Source organism: Egretta garzetta, unplaced genomic scaffold (assembly GCF_000687185.1).
Source record: "Egretta garzetta isolate BGI_Z169 unplaced genomic scaffold, ASM68718v1 scaffold56, whole genome shotgun sequence".
Classification (NCBI taxonomy): domain Eukaryota; kingdom Metazoa; phylum Chordata; class Aves; order Pelecaniformes; family Ardeidae; genus Egretta; species Egretta garzetta.
This window is the reverse complement of record NW_009260182.1, coordinates 6,181,120-6,206,168: the sequence shown is the minus strand read 5'-3', so window position 1 is coordinate 6,206,168 and position 25,049 is coordinate 6,181,120. Positions and strand designations below refer to the sequence as shown.

Here is a 25,049-nt window from a genome sequence, read left to right as displayed (position 1 = left end):
CGCGCCTGCCGAGGGGGGCGAGCCGGCCCTGCCCGGACGGAGCGAGGGGAGCAGGGGTGGGGAGAAGAAGGGGGGAGCTTTACATCTACGGTCACTAGCGTTAGTTGCGCTACTCCGGTACTGCTGCCCAGCTGCTAACTTACACGGTGCGCGGTTAAGTACAAAGGGAACTACTGGAGTTAGCAAAGGCTCCGACCGAGCACGCTCTAACTCCAATGTCTGCCCTGGGCTGTCCCAGGCAAGAAGCTTCTCTTCACAAGACTGTGTAGCTGCAAAACAAATGTAAGCGTTAAAATAATAAACAAACAAAAACCAGAAAGCAACATAAAAACCAACAGATATACGAACACACACAGCCCCAACCCCGGTCGGCACACAAAGACACCCACATCCCACCAACCTCCACCTGCTCTCCTGCCTCTGTCACACATCAGCTGGGCTGGACACGGCTCAGAGGGGACCGCCCTGGCAGCGGTGCAGAAGACCCCTCAGAGCACTGTAGGAACCACACTTAATGCAGCTGGAGGCAGTTTGAGGGTGACCTAAAAACACTGGCCGGAGTAGTGACAGAGCAGCACGAGGGCAAGTACGAGACGCGAGTGAAAGAAAGTAGGGCATCCAAATCACTGCAAACCTCAACTCGGAGGGGAGCGGGGTGGGAGAATGCTGTCCCGCTTGGCAGAGAGGCGGTTTGGCACTCCTCAGCGTACCAAGCAGGGCCTTGCTATGAGCAAGAGGAAGGAGTTAATAAGAAAGCAGCGATGGACAGTTCACAGCAAAAAGGACTTCAGAAGAGATCATTTCCCTTCCATTCTGGCTGGACAAAACACCTTCCCTATTGCACCTCATGAACCAGCAGTCTGACATCCTTAGAACTACTTCAAAAATAAGTAACGGGGAGGCTCTGACTGCCACATCGTATGAGATACTGGTGCAGTGTGCAGGAAACCAGGGAAGGAAGACAGGAGGAGACAGAAGAGGGCATGCCTGCTCCTTCCTTTCCAGACTGACCCAAACAGGATCAAATACTCCAGACCTTCCCAACTCACATTAAGGATCCTTCCCTTACAGTTTTAAATAGTCAGGCAGCTAGTACAGTATATCTGCGTAGGGGAAAGGCTGGGAATCCCACCTAGATTTTCTTCAACCTACTAGCTTTTTTCATATCCATTTTCAGAGTTTTTCAGCCACAGGCTCCTTCTACAGAGGCAGCCAATTCCAGAGAGATCAGGCAGACGGTACCATAACTGGCAGACTAACCGCGGTACCAGCCAACTGAGCTAGCAAGACAGACACGCAAGGTAAAGCTCACAGCAGAGAAATGCCCCTCAGAGCCAACATTATCCAAGGATTTTCACTCAGAGCACCTGACAATGGATTCAAAACCGCTAAGGAGTCTTCCAGCAGCCACAGCCTCCTATCCAAAGCATCCCTGAGGCAGTCTATAAGAACTGGTTTACATTCCTTTTGTACTTCCTGAGCACCATCTGTGTCTGGGGTGCTCAGAAGTTCTTGACAAGTAAGATTGAATTCATCCTCATGCGTCTCCTCCGTCAGACCTGCACCACTGACCCCATTTACCACAAGGAAAACGAAGAGATGCAGTGTGACTTGCCCGAGGAAACCCCAAAAGGCAGTATTCTCTGCAGAGAACTCCATGTCTCACCCAGATGAAAGCAAAGGAATGAAGTTAGCTAGGATGAGGTTCTGGGGTGTTTTATTTTGTTTTTTTTTCCAAAGAGGGAAGGAAAGGTTTGGAAATTTTCAGTGTGCAAAGGAGGGTATTTTGCAGGAAGGGAGATGATTTCTTTTTATTCTGGAATACTGAAAATGAAAAATCAACGTTCTGGAAGGAAGTTGAGGAAAGGAAAAATCTTGGGGAAGGAGAAATGGGAAAGGTGGAGGGAGGGGTGGGAAAAAGATGCCGTGAAGCACTGCACCCCTGGACTTACTGGCTGAGAAACAGAGAGAAAGCTGGGACTGCATGGACTCAGTCTGTGTTTTGCTCTCACTGTGCCTCCGTCCTTCAAGCACTGAGCTGCCGTCCCCGGTGGAGAGAGGGGGAGCTAGCATGGCAGGGAATTAAAACACAAACACAAACAAAACACGCAAGTTCAGTAAATAAAAAAAGAGAAAGGAAATAGGAGAACATTAAAGAAACCACAATGCTGGGCACAAAACATGCAGGAGTATCTTCCAGGGCAAAGCCAAGTAGACAGCTCTACAACGTGGACCTGCTGTGCAATTTAGAAGGGCACAGGGGCAGGACGGGTGCTGCCTTTAGCCCCACCACAGTGGAAACAACATATCCCTGAGGCAACCGTCACTGATGGATCAAGACGATGTCTCCTACACCACAGCCGAGCAGATCTGCGTAACCTGTTGTCTATTGAAAATAAGAAGTTGGCAGAGGAACTGCACAAGCACTTCCCTTTTCCCAGAGTCATGGCTATGCAGAACACTGGGAACTCCAACACCCCCAAACCTTTTGGTCTATTTAATTTTGCTCGAATGCCTGCTTAGCTTAAAACATGGAGGGGCAGGAGTTAAAAAGGAACAGTGGTAAACACTGCTACACTTAAAACTGAAGCACTAAAATTACCCAAGCTGGACATAGCACAAACCATTACTGTGCAAGCTCCTTCCCTCCCAACAACCATTCAAAGGCTCCCTTCTATTAAAATTGACACAAAATTTTCTAACCTCTGCCAAAAAAAAAACCCCTCTCAGTTTTGATCTGTAGCAATGTAGCCCTATACAATTCATAGATTTAGCCCTGGCCAGCTTCCCTCCTGCCCCCCCGCCCCCCTTCTGTTCCAGTCCTACCCTTCCTTCTCCTCACAGCATTCTTATTCCTGACTTACAGGACCTGTGGCTCAACTGGCTCAAGTCTGGAACCTCTCCTGAACAAAAGATGCCAAGGCAGACAAGGTTCTGGACAAATATCTGTTCTGGACGGATATCCAGCAGAGATCAGATAAATCAGTTTCATCACCACACTACCAAAAACATCCAGTTCCCTTCCCTCAAAGCTAAGTTCTTAAACCACAGATTACTCTTTGGCAAAAAGGTGGGAGCTAAAATACTGACCTGTAATGAGGTCAGGTCTTATCTGAAACAATCTGTATGGCAGAGCTCATTCACTCGCTGTCACGCATTTCTGCTCCCTGTGACTCCTCCAGAAGAGGAGCCAGCAGCTTGTGATAAGCCACAGGAAAAGCATCGGGAGCTATCCCAGCTGACCGAGGTGACATTGCTGCTATACCACAGGGTCAGCATTGATTTCTCCCTGGATATGTAACTCAGATTGACTACAGGGAGAATTAGAATACTCTGCCTCAAAATGCAAACTATTAACACATTTGCCTCAGAATGCAAACTGCATTCACCCATGCCCAACCTGCTCATTCAGGAAAATGCCTGCTCATCCTTCTTTAGGGAGGTCAGGAAAAGGATAGCTGCTCAAACAAGATGAGCAGATATGGGACTCAAGGCTCCTTCATCTAAAGAGTTTTACAAGCACGGAATATTTAAGACACTGAAAGGTCAAGGTGTGAAATATCTCCTCAGCCTCTCCCTCTACTGATATCTCAGTCAAGGATGTGAAAAATCATTTCCATTCAGAGACGACAGGCTGAGAATGATCTTCATCTTAGTAACAAATACAGACCCAAAGAGAAAAAAATAAAAAAAGGGAAGCATGTGCATGTCACTAGAGAGACTCCCAGAAAGGGGTGAGAAGGGAGACTGAGCAGTTAGCAGAGAGGTTTCAACTCCCTGTAACCTACAGGGAAGTACAAAGCCACAACCAGACTACAAACCTCAAGGGACTGGTAGGGATTTTCCAAGCCTGGAAATGGACTGGAGATGAACAGATTATGATATTTGCAAGAAAAAAATTCCAACTCTGAGACAAAAACAAATTAGCTCAGGGCAAACAGTGTTTATATACCACAGAGGCCAAGTCAGCTGGTTCCCCAACACATGGTCCCACTGCGACAGGAACGACAGCGGCATGGCGAATTTATGAACTGAGTCAGACACAGAAATCTGGGCAGCTAGTTCAAGGCAATGATCGAATCTCCAGCATCCCCTGCCTGCACTTAACTGTACTAGAAATTACAGGCAAAACACCTACCTTTCAGATCGTCATCTTCGGTCGTGGTGTTACAGCTCTCTGTGGAACCCTGCACGGCAGAACAGAGCATTACCAGGCATCAGCAGTTGGGAGCACGAGTAAATAGTTTGATTTCTTTGTGAAGGGAGATGGGGAAAAGCGCAAAAACATTGGCAGGGATGGCAGGGAGAGGGTGATACAAGGAAGATTTGGATGGAAGCACGCCAGATATTAAGCGAAACTTAACAGCATCTCTGCTCAGCTTTTGCGCATTTAAGCCGTTCAAACCGTCCATCCAGAACTTTTACAAGGACAGAAGTTACCAAACTCTGTCAAATCAGATCAGCTGAGAGTTGCTACCGTTTGGAAGAAGAATAGCCACAAGAAGCTACAGAAGGGCCCCTAGGCTTTCTCAGAGGAACAGGTCTCCATCTCCAGAAGAAAAAAAAATTGTGTAAGTGCCTGTATCTTTTCCACCCCACATATGAAAGAGAGTGCTGATTACACACCACTACTGCGGAAAGAGATGATAGTATTTGAACAGTTGTCCCTACTCAGCCTCTTCCAGAGATCCACAGCCATACAACACAACCCTCCCAGTCTACTGCCAGCAGTATCTGGGAGCACGCTACAAACCAGACGTCGGAAAGGTAGAAACCGAAGTAAGACACACAAAGACGAGAACAACAAGAGAGAAGCAGAGGTTTCTCTGGCAACGCTCCCAATCCCTTACCTTTATGCCATCTGTAGCATTATGGACAACAGTTGTTTGAGGCTCCTAGGAAAGGATGGAAGAATCATTAAACTCCAGTTCCAGAGCATTCTCTCATTTCTTTTCACTCCCCAGCAAGTGGAGAAAAGGTGACTGACATAAGAAAAAAAAAAACAAACAAACCACAAACTCCAAACAGCACACGTGTGCTTGCGTGCGCGCGCGCACACTTCCTGCACAGAAGGTTTCCTTGAAGAGAGAGGCTGCACTAAAAGCTACAGTTGCAAGGAGACAAAGCCCCCAGCTTCCCTGCAATTCCCCCAAATTCCCAATTTGCCTCCAGTGAACCAGGCTGGCACAAATGCCAGACGGCAACTGAGCAGCCAGGCTGCACCCTTTGCAGCCGTTCATGAAATAATGACCCCTCCACAGCGTCCTCACTGGAAAATGCTTCAGAAGAGGGAGAGGAAAGGATAATACTGGGCTGGGGCCTTTGTCTCCCAGTTTTTTGGAAAGTTTGCCAGATATTTTACACTAAAAAAGGGACATTCATAATTTCCATCATAAAAAGGGGATAAGCCAGACCACCTCACTGCCTCTCAGAGAGGAGCTGCTAAGGGAACTGGGCTGTCAAAAAAGGCACATTTTTCTAAACGTCTCTAAAATGAGATCCAATTTCAGTAACAACAACAATTAATAATTTAGAATGGCTCCCTCAGTATCAAAACCATAATGAACAAAGCCAGTGAAGGGAAAGCAGAAAATTATGAAGTGTCCCAAGATCCCTTTGCCCTACAACAAACATCAGATCCCACCCTCCCACCCCCCAAAAAATGCCAAATCCAACTCCAGAGACACACAACAAAGAGCAGCTACCAGGCCTACGGGTGCTAACTAGCTCCTGCACTCATCCCTTCTTTACTGGGACAAGACTTCAGGATCCCGAACCACCTCCTCCCACTGCTGTCGCTCTCACAGGGCGGCTCAGCCAGGGCACCAGAGGCTGTGACGGTGCAGTGACATACGCTCACCCAGCCACCTCCGTCACCCATCACACTGCTGCCTGATCTTCCAAGCGTACTGAGGCAGACCACACCGAGCTGTGCCGTTAAACATACTGGGCACATGGCAGCCTACGAAGCCTGCTGCACGCAGCCCAAACAGAAAACACTAGCCCAGCAAGTCAGCGAGCTGTGGAGGATCAACCACACAACTGAGCAGGCCAAATGGGCCATCAAAGGATTCCTCTAAAAACCCTTTGCCTGCCCTTTCTTCTGTGGTGTCCTGAAGTCCATCCTCCATTTCCTGGGTGTGGGAGAGTGGATGGAGCTCGCCACTCTCCTTCCAAACCAGCCTCCCCAAAGCCAGCGGGAACAGTTGAACGGGACACACAGAACTATTACAGGGATGGCACAAGGGGAAGTCCAGGCAAGCTGCGATCCCCACATCCAACCACAGCTCTGCTCAGCACCCCCACCCCAAAGCCTGTGAGGCTGTGATCAGGCCCCACAGCAGCACAGGGACAAAGACAGAACAAAGCCAAAACACAAGCTGAAACAGAGCAGCACAAGCAGCACTCGGGATGGGGGGGAGGGAGAGAAGGGGAGAGGACAGAAGCAAAATTAAACCAAACAGGAAAAAAAAAATAGCGGTTGGGGAAGATACCATGGACGTCTGCACTGGGGGTGTTTCTTTTGCAGTGCTTACTATACTGGTTTTGTTGTTGCTCTGTGGCTGAGACAGAAAAACATGGTTTTAGTTCCCCTGCTGGGCAGCAGAGGCAGCAAGAAAACGACAGTGTGGCTTCAATCCCAACCATCTCCTCAGACCCTCCCCTCCCCACAGGCTTGATCACCAAGAGGGAGGAAGAAGGAGTGCTACCCAGGTCGCTGGACATCATCCTTCCCTCAGAAGCAACATATTTTGTAAGGCATGTACCAAAACCCAAATGTGCATGGACTGCTAGAGCTATAAGGAAGGAAAACAGAAGGGAAAAAGGCAGCAGCCCAAAGGGATGGGGAGAATCCTGGAACAAGCACCAACAAAAGTATTTGGTGAAGAAGAATGAGAGATGGCAGCAGTCCCGAGAGAAAGAGACTACAGAAGTGAGACACACACAGTAGTCATGGTGCAGTCTCAAACAAATGGGAGTCGTGTCTGAGGAGTCCCAAAGTGTGCAGGAACAGTCCTAGATATGTGATGATGCTGAGGGTCGCAGGGAATCTACTGATGCGAGAAAAAGTGTGGTCAACCCTAGAAAAGGTAGAGAAAAAATGAGGTATGGTGTGTTGCATCCCCACCGGGACCTGAACAAAGACACTTCAGGGCCAAAATATGGAAAGGGATGGGGGGTGGGACACAAGGAAAAGGCCACGTAGTTCCTCAAGTAGCAAGGCCTCTGGATGGCGCCCAGTAGTTTTTCGTCTTTCCCCGCTTCAGTCTCTCTTGTAGCTGTGGTAGAAGAATAAAATCTCCATTTCCTGCATTCACATAGCACAACAGGCTGCACCAGCTTGCTGCAAAGAAACATCCCGCTGAGTCATGTATGTCAGTTAGGTCAGGAACGAGCAAAGTTTATGTTTGTAGGAAGGCAAACCTGTGTCCATTAGTATATAGTTCCAGGCCCAAAAATCCAGCCATTTGTTGGAGAATTAGGCCCACAGTTACACTGCCGTGTAACCCCCACACCAAGTAGGTAGCTCTCCTGCTGCCAGACAGCAGCAACAATGTCAAAATCAGCACTGCAGGAGCCTCACTCAACTCCTTGGTTTATGGAGCAGGGGTACTGGATGGGAGCTCACAGCAGCATGACCTCGCTGCAGCTGCTCTCCATCCCACTGCTCTTGGGGAGTGCAAACTCGTGCTGCAAAACATCAGGCCCTCATCACCCAATAACCACCACAAAGAACGCAGAAGTCAAGTGCTCAGCTGGAATACATCTGCCAAAGGTTTAATTATGTCAGCCAGAGACAGATTCCTATGAGACTGAGACTTCACACACACCTACTAATACTCCAGTATGCATGCGGCAGCATGCCTTGGCTTAGCTATCCCTTTTGGAGAGGGAGAGAGGAGAAACAGAAGAGGAGGACGAGGTGGGTGGAGAGGGGAGGAAGTAGATGAGAGAGACAGGAATGAAGTCTTTAAAAGTCCATGGGGAAAAAAAAAGAGCATATGACACACTCATCCCCAAAGCTAAGAAAGGAGGAACACTTCACAAATTACTGTCTACTGCCTCTTCCTATATATCTCCGCATTGTCCTAAGACTTTGGCTTTCCAAGAACTTCGCGTCCTGCATGTATTTCCAGCCTGATGGCAGAAGAGATGACAGGCCACTGTGGATGTAAGAGAGGAGCAGATCAACCTGAAAAAAAATGAATCCCAAGCTATTTTGTGGCATAAACACAACCAAACTTCTGGCAATGCCTGGGTCCACCCCTCCACACAGCACTGAGGTTCCCATACATCTTCAGAAACAGTGATCCTAATGCAAGAACTATCTTCCAAACCTCTTCCAGTGAGCAGAGCACAGCCCATTTTTCTTAGTCCACTGGGCTAAGAAGATAAAGTTAGCATGAAAGAAGCTATACAAAAATACTTCTGATTTTTTAGAAGGCTTTATCACTGAAGCCAAATGGGAAAAAACCCAACCCACTGTTCTGAAAAAAAGTTGACAGCAGCTTGCTTGGTGTGGAATGTCACCTTACGAAGTACAAACCCATGCACACCCAAAGCACACAGCCTACCCTCCAGGCTGCACTAAACACCCAGGTCATTCATTATACTCTTCCCCATCCAGTGGGCTGAAGAAGACCGAGTATCATATTTGCTAGTCCAGAACCACATAGCATTTTACTCCAGAACAGACTCCCACGGGAATAAGAGGCAGAAGACTTAGCCTAAGCAGTTTTCACAGCTCTTCTCAGATGGAAGTATCTGACATACTGAGCTTCCTGCCACCTAACCAACTGCCCTTCCCTGGGAAAGACTGGCCTGCCCTTCCCAGAGCCCCAGGTACCACAGCCAACTCTTACCCCACCTTCCCCTCCTACTGCCAGCCGACATCACGGTCACTGGGCAGGCTACGATCCTTGGTAATTCACAGCAGTACAGATCAAGTTAAAAGAGGCCAATTCACCTAAAAAGGTGCCAGGCCCTTCTTAAGATCTACGTAACACGATTAGTTTTGGCACAGCAGTTGGCAGCACTTCCTGAGCTAGACAGGAGACAGACAGATAGGCACAAACAACACAGAGGGTGCAAGAGAAAGAAAACAGACCAGTGATCATATCGCTAGGGACACACGTTTCTAGCCAACTAAAAGAAAATAAGTACCAACACATGGGCTGTCTCTGGTTATTCAGCCACCTTCACTGCTTCCATGTTTTATGAAGCTGACATTTTCACGGTTTACATATCCCAGCTGCTCTAAAACAACATGCAGAGGGAATTTAAGTATTGCTGGCAGTGGGCAGAATAGAAGGGCAAGAAAGGCACAACAAACTCCTGCCCTGGAGTTTCATAAAGGCAGGGCTGGTGAAAAGTCAGTCCCTCACATCAGATTTTCCAAGCAGTACTTTGGGATTACTTTTTTGCATTTACATAGTTTTAAGCTGTCACTGAAGGATGAATAAGAAAAATATCTTCCAGATAGTAATGTAGAAAGAAATTATTCTGCTCTCCCAGTATGGTAACATTCCTATTCCTACCTGCAACAGGGGAGAAACGTTTTCTGTTCTTTTTCAATGGAAAGGAGATAATGCAATAACTAATTTGTGTATTTTAGTATGTGCTTAGTTCATATCTCAGTGTCAGAGACAACGGCATCATCCGATGGTCTGTGTATGACTCCTTACAATATGGCACTGGCCAATTTTCTTTTTGCTCCCTTGAGAGTGGATTTGACTACTTTTCTAACAAATTCTATGGATGTCAAACATCTGGATGGGTGAAAAAAGGAAATGAATAGGACAGGGGAGGCAGTTACTGGGTATTTGGTCATGCTGGGATACATAAACAAGATCAGGACAAAAGGAAGTTTGGGATTATAAAGGCTCTGACAAACCTTTTCAGTAAGTATGCTAAAAAAAGAAGTGACCGGCAGCTCTGAGCTGCCCGGCGGTGCTGTGCCCACACATTTCATCTGAACAGTGGAGCCCCATCAGTCTCTGCCACATTTGGAGCGACTCCCAGTTTGTTCTACACTGCAGGGCTCCCACCAAGGATGACGGCACCAACACCAGGCAAAGCACCTGCTCCTCTTTTTGGCACCTCTGCAACAGAATGACAAAGCCCCATGTCCAGGCAAAGCACACACCTGCTCTGCTCAGCCCAGGCGAACCACTGCCTTTTTTCATTTCACACTCAGAGCAGGCAAGGTCAAACTGCATTGCCAGCAGTTGATTTTTCTGCACAAAATGGGAAGTGTACGACTGGCCGGGGGCCAGACAGTCACAGGGCCCTTTTAGTGAGGACATGGACCTTTCAGTGCACAATGATCCCCCCCTGCCACCGCCCCCCTGCACAGACATGCTATGTAGGGTGATGAGCACAAGCCGAGCGTGCATGGCATGAGAATGGTGGACGCACGAATCGCAGGCAGCTTACGGGAGGTGCTCACCATCAAATGCACACTGGAGCTCGACTTCCTTTTCTGGACACACCATTGAGAGAGGGAAAGAGAAGGGAAGAGAGGAGATGAGAAGAAAAGCACAGAAACTATTCACACATTAGTGTGGCAGCGAGGGCCCCCCTGCCAATAACGCTCCCCTAGGGGCAGGTATAAGCAGCAGCAGAAATGCACAGACACGCGAGAAGGCACAAAGAGAAGTCACCATTAAAGAACACGACTACACACGAGGGGAAAGGGCAAGGCTGACAACCCCCATCCACTCAGACATCAAGGTCAGAACATATGTGCCCCACACACTGATAAAAGGAGAGAAGAGGAAGGAATATATATGCACAAGACGCGGGATGCAAGGGGGTGCCCTCTATGTGCTCTCCCACCTCAGAAAACTGTGCAGCTTCCCCAGCCACACTGAAGGGGTAGGCAGAACCCCCCCGTGTGTTCACATTGGGGGAAGCAGAGGCATGTTTGCAACTAGAATCAGAGGCTAGGGTGGAAGGTGCAACAGGACGGGCATCCCCAAGGGCTATAGAAAGAAGAGGGAACTTCTGTGCATAGCACGGGGAGGAGAAAGGCTCCCTCACACAAAAATTGGGGCCGACTGGAGGCAAGGCGCACCCATACTCAGACACAGAGGAAAGACAAGGAAGGCAAAGGGGCACTCAACAGCCAGAACACCTTGTGCTCTCAGATCCTGGGAAAAGAACAAACAGGGAGCAATGCTCTAACACTACCCAACCTTCTTGGACTCTACTCTTGTTCAAAGGCATCTTCAGTCATCTTCAAAGACACTTTCATGTCAAACTGCACCCTCCAGTAAACCAGGCTCAGCATGAATTTCTCTGCTCTTTCACTACAGTCTTCATGTTGTCCTGTTCAAGCTGAGCCTGACAGGTCTTTCAGCACCACAATGCTACCCCTTTCCCCTGCTGTCTCCACATACATCTTTCCATCTGCCCTTCTCCTTTGGTACTATCTAGGCTATTTCTCTGCTGTTTACTACTCATTGGGAGGTACTGCAGAATCTAGCTCAGAGTACTGTAAGACAGCATGTCCCAGTCAAAACCCACGATGACATGGCCTCAGCTACGTAGCTCTGGACTACCTGCACACGACCATGGCCCAGCTCTGGAGCAGCCCTTCAACTCAGTACAAGCCATGGAGTTGTACCTCCCCATTTCATACACTTACTGAGCCTTCACAGCTTTCACCCTGAATATTGCCTTCATCCCTGCTATCCTCCCGTCAGAGCTCAAGCACACATACAGACTGGCATGTCTGTGAGAGCAGAAGTGCCCATGTTCACCTCATACCCAGAGCCGCACTCCTAATCACACCATACAGCCCAGAATCACACAGCCACTGCACGAGCAGACTCAAACTAGCAAAGCTTCTGTCTCATCTGATCTTTTAATTCCAGTACGGACAGACTCCAAACACTGATCTGTTCAGCATTTGGCTCACCAGTCATCCACTTTATGGAGGTGCAACACAGGGCTTGCCATTACCTGGTTTACAAACTTGTGATTCCTCTCATCTTCCTTTAGTATAATTTAGCTTCTCCGCAGGCTTTTCTTTAAGCTAGAGCTAAAATAGGAGGTACTACCAGTGCATGAGTACAATGCTTAGACCACCAACAACCCAGAGGAATCCTCATGCCCAGTCGCAACAGGGAATTCTTAACTGGGAGAAGTGGTAATTCACACCAGCAGAGAAACTGCTCCAAAACTTCAGTTTTTATTTTTAATGTATCCTAATAAGTTGCACCAGACAAACAGAGGCTATACGGATACTGCAGGGGAATGTCTCTCTAAGGAAGACAGTCACATTTGAAGTTCATATAGATTTCCAATGAGTTACAGAAACAAAGAAAGGGGCAGAAAATATTAAGAGACAAGCAAAAGGTTCAATATGAGAGTCAACCGACCCATACAGAAAACAATCACCCTCCTATGTTAGAGGCAAAAGTAACACTGACTCAGGAGGAAACAGAACCCTCTGCAGATCAAAATTTCATTAGAGTACAATCTACATTTACAACAAAGTTGGTCTATTAACATGGCATGATGTATTGTAGAAATCATAGAAAGCACATTATTGCTGGCTACTATAACAACAGGGGAGAGAAAGGCTAGCTAGGCAGTAAGAAAAGGGTAGGGGGGTGAGGTCTGTGTTAAGACCAGAGCATGAAAGTACTCATACAACTCAAGGCAGGTTGGATAATGCCAACGTGAGGCACCAGCAGTAAGTGCTAAAGCAACAAAACTTATTAAATCAAAACATATACAAGGAAATTACTAAAACCAGATCAGTCTCCCAGTCCCCTCTGTAAGAGCTGCACCAGAGCCATCTACATCACCTTCCCAAGGTGACTGGCTGAATAAGCAGAACTTGTTGTTCTTCTTGTAATGTGACTGCAACTTAGCAAAGTATTTTTAAGTTACATCTCTTAAGTATTTCTAAGCAGTGCAGAGTCATCCCAGGGAATGCAAAAAATCATTGAAGGCAGAGATAGCCTATGGTAAAGTACCCCTCTGATCACTTTAAGGATTTCCCTAGATCTGAGCGACAAAAATTCTCCCAAAGCAGTATGGACAACATTTTCTTCTCAAAACCAGGAATGAATTTAAAGTTCTGTATTTGTTTGAAATTCAGGTGTTAATTTCACAAGAGGAGCAGATTCTCTACAACGAAACTTAAGGAAGACTCCTGCTTCAGGTAACAACTAACAGAAGTCAGCAGGTGACAGAAGACAACCTGAAGAATCACTGTCCCTTCAGCACAGCAGCAATACTAGAAATGGCAAGTGTAAATCATCCCGAGCACCTATAGAAAATACAACACAAACTAGAAGATGCTATAGGGAGCAGAGTGGTTCCAAGCAATGTCCCATTCACAATTCTGGGCACCTAACACGGGTATCTTTTTACAACAGCTTTTTGCATTTCTGTCTTCAACATGCAGTTCTCCTCCAGTTTGATATTGACAGTATCGGTATGTTAAAATACCACGCTTGCTGCAACTCATATTCCTATAGAGAGAATAGTCGTTTCAGGACTTAAGGTACCTAAAAAATATGTTCAACTCAAAGCAGATCAACGAGAGGCAGCCTGAACTCACAGATTTGAGGTCCTATTTCTACTTCTTCTTTAGTCCTTTTGTGCGATGCTGAGCAAATAATTTCATCTTTGCCAATCCATCTTCTCTCTTGCCCTTTGTCAGCTTGTCTATTTAAATTGTAAGCTGAGAGGCAGGGATTTTCTGCTTAGACATCGCTACAGCTCTAAGCACACTGGACCCTTGATCTCAGTTGGAGTTTCTAGGCCTTACAACAATGCAGTGAAAAAAGTGAATGCATCAAAGGTGGGTAGAATGTGTTACTGGATGTCAGCACTCGCACAGATCTGAAGTGCTCCCCAGGCATCTTCCATAAAACAGTTCAGCATAAAACTGTGCTGTTCAGGTGAACCCGGGTTCTCCTCATTTAGTTTCACCATAACAATATTTAAACAGTATGGCTTTAAGATCATAAATAGTCCAAATACAGAAATAGGAGCATTAACTCCTGTCGGTCACTGCATGGACGTTACTCGACCCTTAGAGATTTCCAGACTTTCTAAGGATTCCCTGTTGGTTCACCTTGCTACTGTGCTTTCTCTGTCTAAGGCACGCTTTCGCTAACTGCTTTCTCAGCAGCCGTGCCAGCTCACAGAGCATCCCGCCTTCCCCACATACTCTTTACTGGGCAAAGGGCAGGGAAAGTTGGTACCCACCAGGCATAAAATGTACACTTACCGCAATATTCCTTACAAAGAGCAGAACAAATGATATTTGGTGCCTCTTTGCAGTTATGCAAGATGAAGGACAGGTTTTACAACATTAACCTCGTCACACCAAAAATCTGGATCTTTACTCTTTCAGCTGAGTTCTCCTTTCAGCTATGCTATTCAGCTTTTACTGGGAAAGAAAACAGCGTGCATGCAGCAGAGAGACAAGGTAGAAAATTAACAAATTTTGCAGAGCATTGCAAGTGAATGCTGTTAAAATCTTCTACATCCCATAGCATTCTGCACAAGTTACTATTTATATAGAATGTTACACTGGGCCTGAAAAACATTTTGTATCCCCTAATCACAAACCTAAGTGCTCAGAAAAAAAAAGAGAAGAAAGCGACAAAGAGCTTAGAGAAGAACTAATTTTAAAATACTTACAATTACATACTTAACTAAAAATAGCACTTTGCGCATTAACAAATTCTGGTTATAAAGATGGATCTGCCAGGCCCTGCTAGAACTGGAAACACATGCATCCTCTCACACGAGTAGGAAGGGAAATTCCCCTTTGGGAAAAAAGCGAACATGACATTGTGTGCCCAGACACACACACACACACACACACAAGAAAAAAAAAAAAATCAACAGTAGGACTATAACACTAATTACAGGGAGCCCAGACCCTGACAAGGTCAGAGAAAGGACATTCAGCATAAAGTGTCCTTAATCTTCACCCAGGTGTCTGCCCCAGCCCCTTCCTTAATCCCTCCCTCACCTTGCAGTGGATGGCAAGTCCAGATTACAGGCAGAAAGGGGAACAAGAAAGCAAGCAGATTTGACATGAGACTGTCTAAAGTAAATTTTAAAATGGCAGCTGCACAATGTTGCTTATAAATTTAGAATCTTAAAAAAAAATACCTGGGACCTACAGTGGTGGCCACAAGATAAGTGGCATGTTACATGCCTCTGCAATTCGTCACCCAGTATCTTCTAGCCTCACTTTCTGGATTTGAAAGCTGAAAAGTATGTTTCTTGGGGATAAAATGTGGGCCTTCCTTGTTGCTACTCCATCAGCTTGGATCCAAATTCTGCCTGAAGAAAGTGAGTGCAGCACTACCAAAGGTTGGGTGTGCAGGGACAATTTAAGATTCAAGGCAGTTTAAATCATTCATTATTTAAGTTAATGGAAAAGTTCTCAAGTGCCAAGCTGATGAAATATCTACCAATTAGCAGAATTAGTACTTGAAATAGAAGCAGCAGTGCAAAATGAAAACCAGAAATGCTTAAAATAGATTTTGGAAAGGAATTTGCTAGAAGAGAGGGTCATACACATGGCAATTTGTCAAAATAACCCCAGTGTGGACACACCTATATAAAATGTTTGCTTCCAGTCCTCCCCTCCTGATTTAAGCTTCCCCCCCTTCCAAAGTGGTCCAATGCAAGTAAAATGTGTCCGTCCCCATTGCTTTACTGTGTTAGGCTTGCTTCAGCAAAGGATTAAAGCCAATTCCTATAGAAAGAAGAATTGTGGGGTTTTTTCTTACATATCAGCTCAGCATGACTCACACTAGATGCTTATATCACCGCATACAACTAATATATCACTCCTCTCTCGTTTATGCTACATTAGCAACAATACCCTGTACCTTGCATCAGATACTCACCAACACCAATTTTCACGGAGTTCTTAGGAATAAAGCACGAGAAAGACATATAGGCCTCACTGAAAATTGCCTAATATTATGCAATAGAAATTCCTACTGTATTTGTCAAATAATGCAGGATTCTAGCATAGATATCTCTGAATATCAGCCAAAAGGATGGGAAAGTTACCTTGAACAGAAAGTAAATTAAGACAAACTGATGATGTTTTTTTCTCAATGGCTTAAAGCCAGTAGTTTTCACACTAGTGTACTTATCAGTTTGTGGAAGAAATATTCTTTCTATTCTCATCTACTGTGTGGATATCTGTGGCAACATTATCATGGAGCACAGTCACCCGGGACCAGATAATGCCAGTGAAGAAACTGAAATATATTTTCTCTCAAATCTCCATAAGGAGCTAATTTCCAAGAAAGTTTTAAGAAACAAACAGACAAACAAACCTAACCACCAAACAAACCATGAGTCTCCATATCTGGAGGGAACATAAGAAACAGCCTAACCACATGGCATGTGGTCACTAGCAGGCTACAGTTAAAAATACAGCACACTATGCTTCTTCTAAACCTACATCTGATGTAAAATTATTTATATAGGAAGTGGGAGTGAAAAGGATAACACGAAGCTGAAAATCTGTTTGGTCTTCAAGTCATGATATCTGTGCTCTACACTACCGCAGTGGGCAGAAAAATCATAGCTTGCTACAAGTAATTGTATTGGGTCAAGCTGAGTGGTGCTGTGCTTTCTATTGGTATGTAGAGAGGGGTTGATAACACACCAATGTTTTGGCTACTGCTGAGCAGTGCTCGAACAGCATCAGGGCTGTGTCTCCAACATTCCCCCACCACCACTGGGTTGGAAGGGGGCAAGATCTTGGGAGGGGACGTAGCCAAGACACCTGACCCAAACCAACCAAAGGGATATTCCATACCATATGATGTCAGCTCAGATATAAAAACTGAGGGAAAAGGAAGAGGAGGGGAGGCATTCACATTTTATGACGTTTTGTCTTCTGGAGCAACAACTATGCATACTGAAGCCCTACTTCCCAGGAAGTGGGTGGACATTGCCTGCTAATGGGAAGTGGAGAATAAAATCTTGTTTTCCTTTTGCTACCATGCACAGCCTTTGTGTTTGCTTTTTTATTAAACTGCCTTTATCTTGACCCACGAGTTTTCTTTCTTTTCCATCTCCTTCTCTCCCCGCCTGTCCTATTGAAGAGGGGAGCGACAGGGCAGCTTGGTGGCACCTGGTGTCCAGCCAAGGTCAACCCACCACAGTAATGCAAGACCAGATGCTCTTAACCAGTCACTGGCACAAGTTGTTTGTCAGAACTATCTAGGATGAGAAAATCAGTGGGGCTAAAATTGCAAGCGTCCTGCATAAGGAGCAGCATATGAAAAGCAGGCTGGTCATAATGATGAGGCCACCAACCAGATAGTGACCAGCAAAGAGGTGGCTGCACAGCAGCCAAGTGTGCCAGTACCGCTCCAATAGGCAAAGGGAAGTGGTAAAGGGCTACACTTCCGTGGTATAACTGAAGAGAAGCTATAACTGAAGAGAAGCAGGACCATACATGTAGACAGTAGGGGCAAGGAAGGAAATAAGCATTGTAGCCACAGAAATCCTACAATGGAAGCATTAAGGATGTACTACAAACACACACAGGCCACTACCTGCTCTCTTATCTTGTCCAAACTTAGCACCGGCAGGAAGTGACCTCTACTTTTAAAGTCTGCATTACTGAGCAAGAGGGTTACTCAAAACACCAGCTTTAAAAAGAAATAAATAATTTCCTTCTGAGTTTTAAAGCTTATAGAAATGAGAACTTAAAAGCCACACCTGAAGATAGATGCTGTCTGGGGGAAATGAGAAGCTTAAACAACTCTACTGAGGGCCCTGAGCCCAGGCTGAAAGCACGTGAAGCCCCTTGTGGACACCATTCAGGTTCACACTGCAGAGCAAGACTGCTCTCACAGGAGCAAGGCAGTTGCATGTAGACTCTTGACTGCAGGTCTCCAGTGTCATGCAGAAGGAGACGAGGTTCCCAGAGGGCAAGGCAACCCCATTCACCATGTACAGAGAATGTTATGCTCTCTTATCTTTCACTTTATCACAGGTATTCAGTTATATGTATCAGGAACAACATACACTGTGAAGAGTTGAAGAGTACTTCAAATCAGCTAGAAAAGCAAATCCAGCTTTACTCTTTTCACAGAGGAAGACACAGAATTCTCAATGAACCAAACACCTCAAGCTTTCTACGGAGCTGGAAGTCTCTAACCTACAGTTCTCCTTGTAACCACATGACCAGGAAGCTGTGCCTCAAAACCTGCGTGCACATCATCTGTCCATTTCTGGAAGATTTTGACCCCAGTTGTGGCACTCCCTGAGAGCCTGTTGGAAATCAAGAATGCTGAGAAGAAAGCCATTTTTTTCTAGGTAGGTGACAAAACCTACATAGACGTGTTATTATCTGCTGCTTTTCCAGTTGCTTCTTCCCTGCCATGTTGGGATTTTGAAGAATGTATCTGCTGGTTTACATTTCACAACATTTGGGATCATCCATTCTTACTCCACTGGGGTTTTACTGTAAAGTCTTGCACATCAACTGATGCAACAACTCAAACACACTTGCTGTATTAGTGTGCATGTGTTCAACGCGTGTCTGTACAAAAGACAGGCATGTGCAAAGGCACAAAAGCTCACTTTTGCAGGCACATTTCAAAGATAAGTATCCTAGGGAAATAACAGCAGTTTCATGTAGCATTTTGGTCAAAAAAACCCCAAAGACTTGGGTGTCATTAGGGCAGAACACAGCAGAACTGCAAGAATACAGGTTTTACTAGAGCAGTCCCCAAAATAAACACAACTCCTCTGAAAACACCTCTTTCTCCAGCAGCCTGCTCGTATTGTGAGCTCTCTGGAAACAAAGCCTTATTAAACTGGAAATGATCTAAGAGAGCAGGAGAGAACAAGTGTGCTGGTCCTGCAGTGCGCACGTCAGCTCCCCGGCATGGGGAAAATGTGCGCTGTCCACAGTGCAAAACCAGGAGATGAACTATTGCGCCTAACAGAAAAGGACTGGACTTCAAATGGAAATGCAAGCAAACAAACCAAACCCTACCTTCCCATATGGAAGACAGTTATCCGTGGGAACAGTAAGGGGAAGACAGTGCTCTGGCCCAACACTGTCTCTACTCCAGTACCAGACGGTAAAGGGCTACTTGCCTGCAACAACATACAGCCTTGAGAATGGCCTATTTGACCTCCAGAACTAAAGGGTGACCATGCACACAAAGAGAGAAACTGAAGTGGGGAAAAAATAATTCCCTTCAGAAGGGAACAGGAGAGTGCCTGGCCCTCAGGGATGTGGACCAAACTCTAACACAAGACTCAGTTTTCGTTCTATCCAAACATGAACGTCTGAAGACTCCTTCTTCCCCACCCCTCTTCCCAGCCCAACCTTCAGCATCTGTCCAAGGGGGGAGACAAAGAGAATTCCATGGGGTTTGCTGGGTATCATCATGCTGACAACTGTTCTGTGCAATTTTGATACCCAGAAACATTCTGCACTGAACAGAACAGACTAGTCAGAGGCATATGTCACACTTGCTCAAGTCCTTGGTCTTTCTAATCCACAATATTGATCAGTTCTCCATACTTCAGAGAAAGGGGAAAAAGAAATCTTGCTGGCACAATAGTGCACTTAGCAAGTTGTGTGATGTATTAGGTAGGGAACATTAAGATCCCACTGAGGGGCATCATAACGATACACTGAACATAACAGCCCCAGCCGCAAGACAGGGCTGTGGTTTTACCCTGGAAGGGGATGGGCACCAGAGAAAGCAGCTGCCTTCTGTTCAGGTGGTGGGAGAGACAGTGAAATGGGAAAGCAACGGGAGAAGTAGGTCAGATTTTGGTTACAAGACCATTCACTCTTTCTGTCCCCCCACTTCCCTCAAAACTGCATGAGATTTCAGAAGGACAACCATCCTGCTCATTCCTTCCTAACAGCAAAAGACCTGGAAAACAAGGGCGAGTCACTCATCAAATCCATCCTGATAGCAGAGGGTCACCTATCCTATCTATTGTTCACCTAATTAGGCAAAAATGCTCCCACTTTCACCACCTCAGGAAGACCAAGTCTGAAATGAAACTTCAGAGCTCCCCTATTTCAATCCTCCACTCACACAGCGACCCCATCCAGAAGTGCGAGCAGTTACAGGGGTAAGAGCTAAAGAAATCTGCCAGATCTTTGCAACAGGATAAAGGCTTCACCCTCAAGTGCAGCCATTCACATAACAGACTTTGCTTATAAAGAGGGCACTGATAACGCAGAGGCCTCCTAATTACTGCTATTCACAGTTACTATGGGGAAACATCTGGATAGCTAAAGAGACTGGAGAAGCGCAGAAGGCAGCATCTAGTAACTGTTAAAAAACAAAAAGAGAATGAGAAAAGAGACAGGAACTAGACTGGATTTTTTCACTGCAAGATAAAGATGCTCTGCTGTGCTCAACTTGAACAACTGGCACAAGCAATGAAAACGAGAACACGATAAGCACAGACAGGGGGCTCACAACAAATGCCTGGCAGAAGGCACACTTGGGGCTGACGAATGAGCTGCTCCATTACAAGAAAGTGGTACGTTGACAACGACTGTCGACAGTAAGACCCCATCTACAACCTCACCAGACATAAAACATAGCTTGCCTACTCACGAAGAGTGGATTCAGTTGTTTCAACTTCTGTAAAGAGCACGCTAGAGACCTACTGGACCAACACACTGACAGGCCTCTTCTGAGCAGCTCTTGGGAAGCATATGGGTCTGGGTACTTGACCTGGATTTTAGCTCTGGCTAGGTGAGGCCTAAGGAAAAGGCAAGTCCTAAGACAACGCTCACACAACTGTTGAAATACTTCACTCCCAAAGACACACCGACCAACTTGTGCACAGAGACTTCAGTCTCCCTCTAGAAGCAACAATATTAGGCAAAAAAGTTTTTGCAATATCCAAGTAACTGTTTGAGTTTTACATCAAAAGCATTTTACACCCTGTCTTCCCTACCACGTGACCCTACAGATATGGATTAACTAGACAACAGCAGCTGAGCTGGTGCAAATGACTATGGTGTCTCCCCACAATAAAGAGGCGGCACCCTATATAAGTTTATTACAATTTCCAAATTGGTCTTCCTAATTCTACTCCCTAATGCAAATATAAAGCTTGATCAGGAATTTGTCTTCATTCCTCCCCTCAGAAACCACCCAAGAACACTGGAAGAACATCATGCAGGGTTGTTTTTTTTTTTCTTTGCTGAGCGTACACATACTGAAGCACTGCAAGACCGAACCTAACAGGTAAGTTCTTGCCACCTTCAAGGAATGATAGAGACCAGTTTGATTCCACATGCAAGTAAGGAGAACAAAGGCGACCATGGGGTCAAAAGGGGTCCAGCATTTATACCACATCAAGGCATCTCACAACAACTGTTGAAACCAAGAAACTGTTATGGCCTTACAACACTTCAGAAGGAATAAAGGATTCTGCAACTTAGCAAATACCAAAATTGGGACATCCCTGAAGTGAAAAAAACCATTTCATCACCACATGTCCTGGGAGTGACCCATATGCAAACTGGGAGGAAACGTTTCTCACACTTTCTGCAGCTTCCCCGGAAGCTCACATTTGTCTTTGTGGACAAAAGACAGCTAAAATCACGTCCTGCGGCGTTAAAGCAAATTCAGCTGAGAGCCCTTCCGTGTGGCCCAGCGCCATGTAATGCTGATCCAGTGCTCCCTGGTGCAGCCTGCCCATCTACCCCCCTCCCCTGCTTGTACCTCTGCACAGCACGCGCTGTTCTCCCCCGGGCCTGTCAGCATCCCAGCACTGCCGAAGGAAACTCTGCCTGGGGTGCATTTAGTTCATGAATCATACTGTGGTTTGTAAGGACAACTGGAGAGCCCACGAAAGGCATTCACGTGCAAAGATGACTGCAGACACCTCAAACAAAATGGAGGCATGCAGATTTACCCACAAGTCAACCTGTACATGTTATGAGACAGAAATTAAAGGGGATGCAAGTGGAATTTCTGCAGCGGCCAACAGACAAGACGTCCTGTGACAAGACTCAGTTTAGAAGACTGGCAGTACCCCTCAACATGCAGCTTAGCAAAGAAACAACAGGAGGGGGAAAATCCCAAGGACACATGAAGGTAGATTCTTTATTGTTCAGAAAATGGTCTTGTACCTGTGCTCTGCAGTTTTCCAGGCATGAGATATTAATACTTATTTTCACCATCCTTCCCACTTCCTCTAAACGTTAAAGGGATTAAATTCCCTCTTCTCAGGGGGGTTAACAGTTCCTCTATAACAAAGCAATACAAAGGTACACCCTGCTAACCAGGTGGCTTAAAAGCACAGTTCTGTTCCTGGTTTAACAGGACACCCTCCAGTTAATCTCTGAAGAGAAACACAAGAGACCTCCCCTGCACACACCCCATATACCCCTCCTTCTTCCCACATTTCTCAGTTTTGGCCTCCATAGGAAACAGCCTAGGCTTTGGACCACGGTCCTGGCAGAAGCACAAATCCCTAATCCTGAACTCATCAGCAATAAACACTGGATGTACCAGAGCCAAAGGGGGCGGTGGAGGAGGAATTTCCAAGAGGGACTGAAATACCTACTCCAAACACAGCCGTGGATAGCGCCTCCCCTCCGCCAGCCCCACTCCTCTTCTTCCAGAGAGAGCTGCCCTTTGCCCAGCCTGCCCTGGGGTTTGCCCTATCCCCAGCTGTCAAATCTCAGTTACATTTCTCATCTTGGTTAAGCTTCTAGAGAGTTTTTTTTGGGATGCAGGGATAACATTGAGGTTGCTTTTGTTAAGCCTGACTAACTCATAATGCTAGTCTAACAGCCAACACAGCTTCTAAATACAAGCACTTACACCATGAAGAATTTTGGACTTTGCTGAGACCTGATTATTAAAATAAAAATTGTATCAATCATACCAACACAGAATTCCCAGTGACAGAGTTGCAGCCTGTCATCCTCATATTCTCAGATCAAAGAAAGTCAGATTAACTAATTTTCAACTTGGTGTCACTTCTGGGGTTAACCCCAAACCAACCAAGAATCAGTATATAGCCATGAAGAGGCATCTCTGGCTACCATTGCAAACAATGCTCACGAATGCAGCATACCTTCAAGAACATCTATTTATTAAGGACAAGACAGAGCAACGACTGATGCTTAACTCTGTCTTGATGGCTATTTAGGTCCAGGTTGCTCTAGCAGTGGCCATTTAAACACAGCAGAGTGATTTCACAGAAGAGAGGGGAGTTGTCTTGTTTTCTCTACCCTCACTTTGGTTTCTGTCTCAGCAGTCCCCTTTCTCAGATTCCCCAGTGACTTCCTATGGGAACTTGTTGCAATAGCAATTGCATGGGAACCTTAGCAGTGAGAGACCAATACAAAGACAACCTATTTGAATGGGATAACTGCCTGGCAGAATTTACAACATGGACTCCTCCTCCTGCTGAAGCATATTGCAGAATCTTTAAATCAAGCGTAGCAGCTTTTGTATTCAATGAAAATTTAATTCTGAATATTTTCAGTCAGGAAAAAATACTACTGTGAAACAAAGTGCTGAAAAGTTGTTTTGTTTTTTTTTTTGGTTTTGTTGTTGTTTTTTTTTTTTAAACATTACTTTGCTATTAACTCCCCCTGCCCTCTAAATGACACTGCTGTTCCAGAAATGCACCTGAGCAATACACAAGAGCAGTGTTTAACATTTCCCCCTTCAATGAAAAGCCTTCCACGAAGGCTTCTATTCCCCAACAAGACTACAGCGATCCTATTCAAAAAACTGCTACAGGATAAACAAAGGGTCATGAAAAGCAGTCAGATGCTTCAAAACACTCTTTTTAAAACAAGCAGGGAGAAGGGTAGAACCAGGTGGAAAGGCAGGTAAAAACCCCAAACCTTTAGGCAATGCAAGCCTTTATGTGATCTGGACCCATAGGATCTCCAGACACAGCAGACACCTCCTGTCCTATCCAATTCATCTCATCAGGTGCAGCCAATGCCTAACACTGTGCAGGTACTTCCAATGCTTTGGGAAATATCAAGGGTAGGTAGTATTTGAAGATGCATACCCATCTCCCAGACATGCCCCAGTGATTTCCAAAGATTAAAAGAGGGAGCATTCATTAGAACTAAAGCCTGAAATACACAACCCAGTGGTGTCACCTTGGCATGAGCCCCAGAGCTCCCAGTTCTTCCAATAGTGGATAATGGAGAAATTGTGCGGGAGCCAGGTGATTTCCTTCTGCTTTTTTCACCTCTGTCAGCCTCCGAAAACCAAAATATTCTCCAGGAAGACTATGTACAAAAAGCCAAAACCCAAGAGCCAGCCTGATAGTTTGTGACATTTCAATTAATGTTTTCAAACACCTTCCTGCCAATACAGAAATTTCACATCCTGAAAGACGCTCTCTTTGCAGGTATGCATATGTATGCACACAAACAGGAACAGAACCTTAACAGGTCAAAACAGATCGAAACCCATCCTAGACTTTTGAGCCTGAATGCCCCAGTCTGTCCCAAATTCAAGACATGAGAAAACCTTTCTTGCAGTATTACAAAAACTCCATTACCCTAGAAATGAAGAGGTGAAGGGCAAACACCACAAGAAAAGGCATTTACAAAGTTCTCCTTAACTTTAAGGAGAGAAAGATAAAAGTAAAGAGAATTATTATAGTAATTTAAATCCACTTTCAATGATAAATTAGACTCTCGGGCTGTAGTCATAAGCATTGAAATGCAGCAATGAAACCCATGTGATTCTGGGAAGCTCCAAAATGGAAGTTTACTTACTGAAGTACACTAATTCAGCAGGTCTACACTACAGTAGTTGAACACCATTCTCTGAAACCCCTGACTGTTTCTTAAGCAACTTAGTAGATACAGAGAAATCACTTAAAACCAACTTAATATTTCATTTAATGTGACCTCATCCTCTGTTTGACTACTGTGATTCCCAGTGATCTCATTCTCATTTATTCAAAGCTCTCTGGAAACATCTTGACAGATTCTGTGATTTTTCCCTCCATATTTTCTTCCTTTGAATTCACACCAGGAGGTCAGTGTT

The 25,049-nt window shown here is 45.5% G+C and overlaps 1 protein-coding gene across 1 annotated transcript in view; it reads right to left on the bottom strand.

The window, feature by feature from the left end:
* The window catches only part of CAMK2G (calcium/calmodulin dependent protein kinase II gamma), a 202,108-nt gene that overhangs the window by 7,634 nt on the left and 169,425 nt on the right, over positions 1–25,049 (bottom strand). Inside the window, exons 14-19 of the mRNA XM_035897264.1 lie at positions 14,107–14,143; positions 8,859–8,869; positions 6,495–6,563; positions 4,851–4,895; positions 4,139–4,187; positions 1,953–2,066 (exon numbers count right to left, since the gene is read on the bottom strand). Coding sequence (XP_035753157.1) covers positions 1,953–2,066; positions 4,139–4,187; positions 4,851–4,895; positions 6,495–6,563; positions 8,859–8,869; positions 14,107–14,143 — 325 coding nt within the window. The remainder of the gene's footprint in view (positions 1–1,952; positions 2,067–4,138; positions 4,188–4,850; positions 4,896–6,494; positions 6,564–8,858; positions 8,870–14,106; positions 14,144–25,049) is intronic.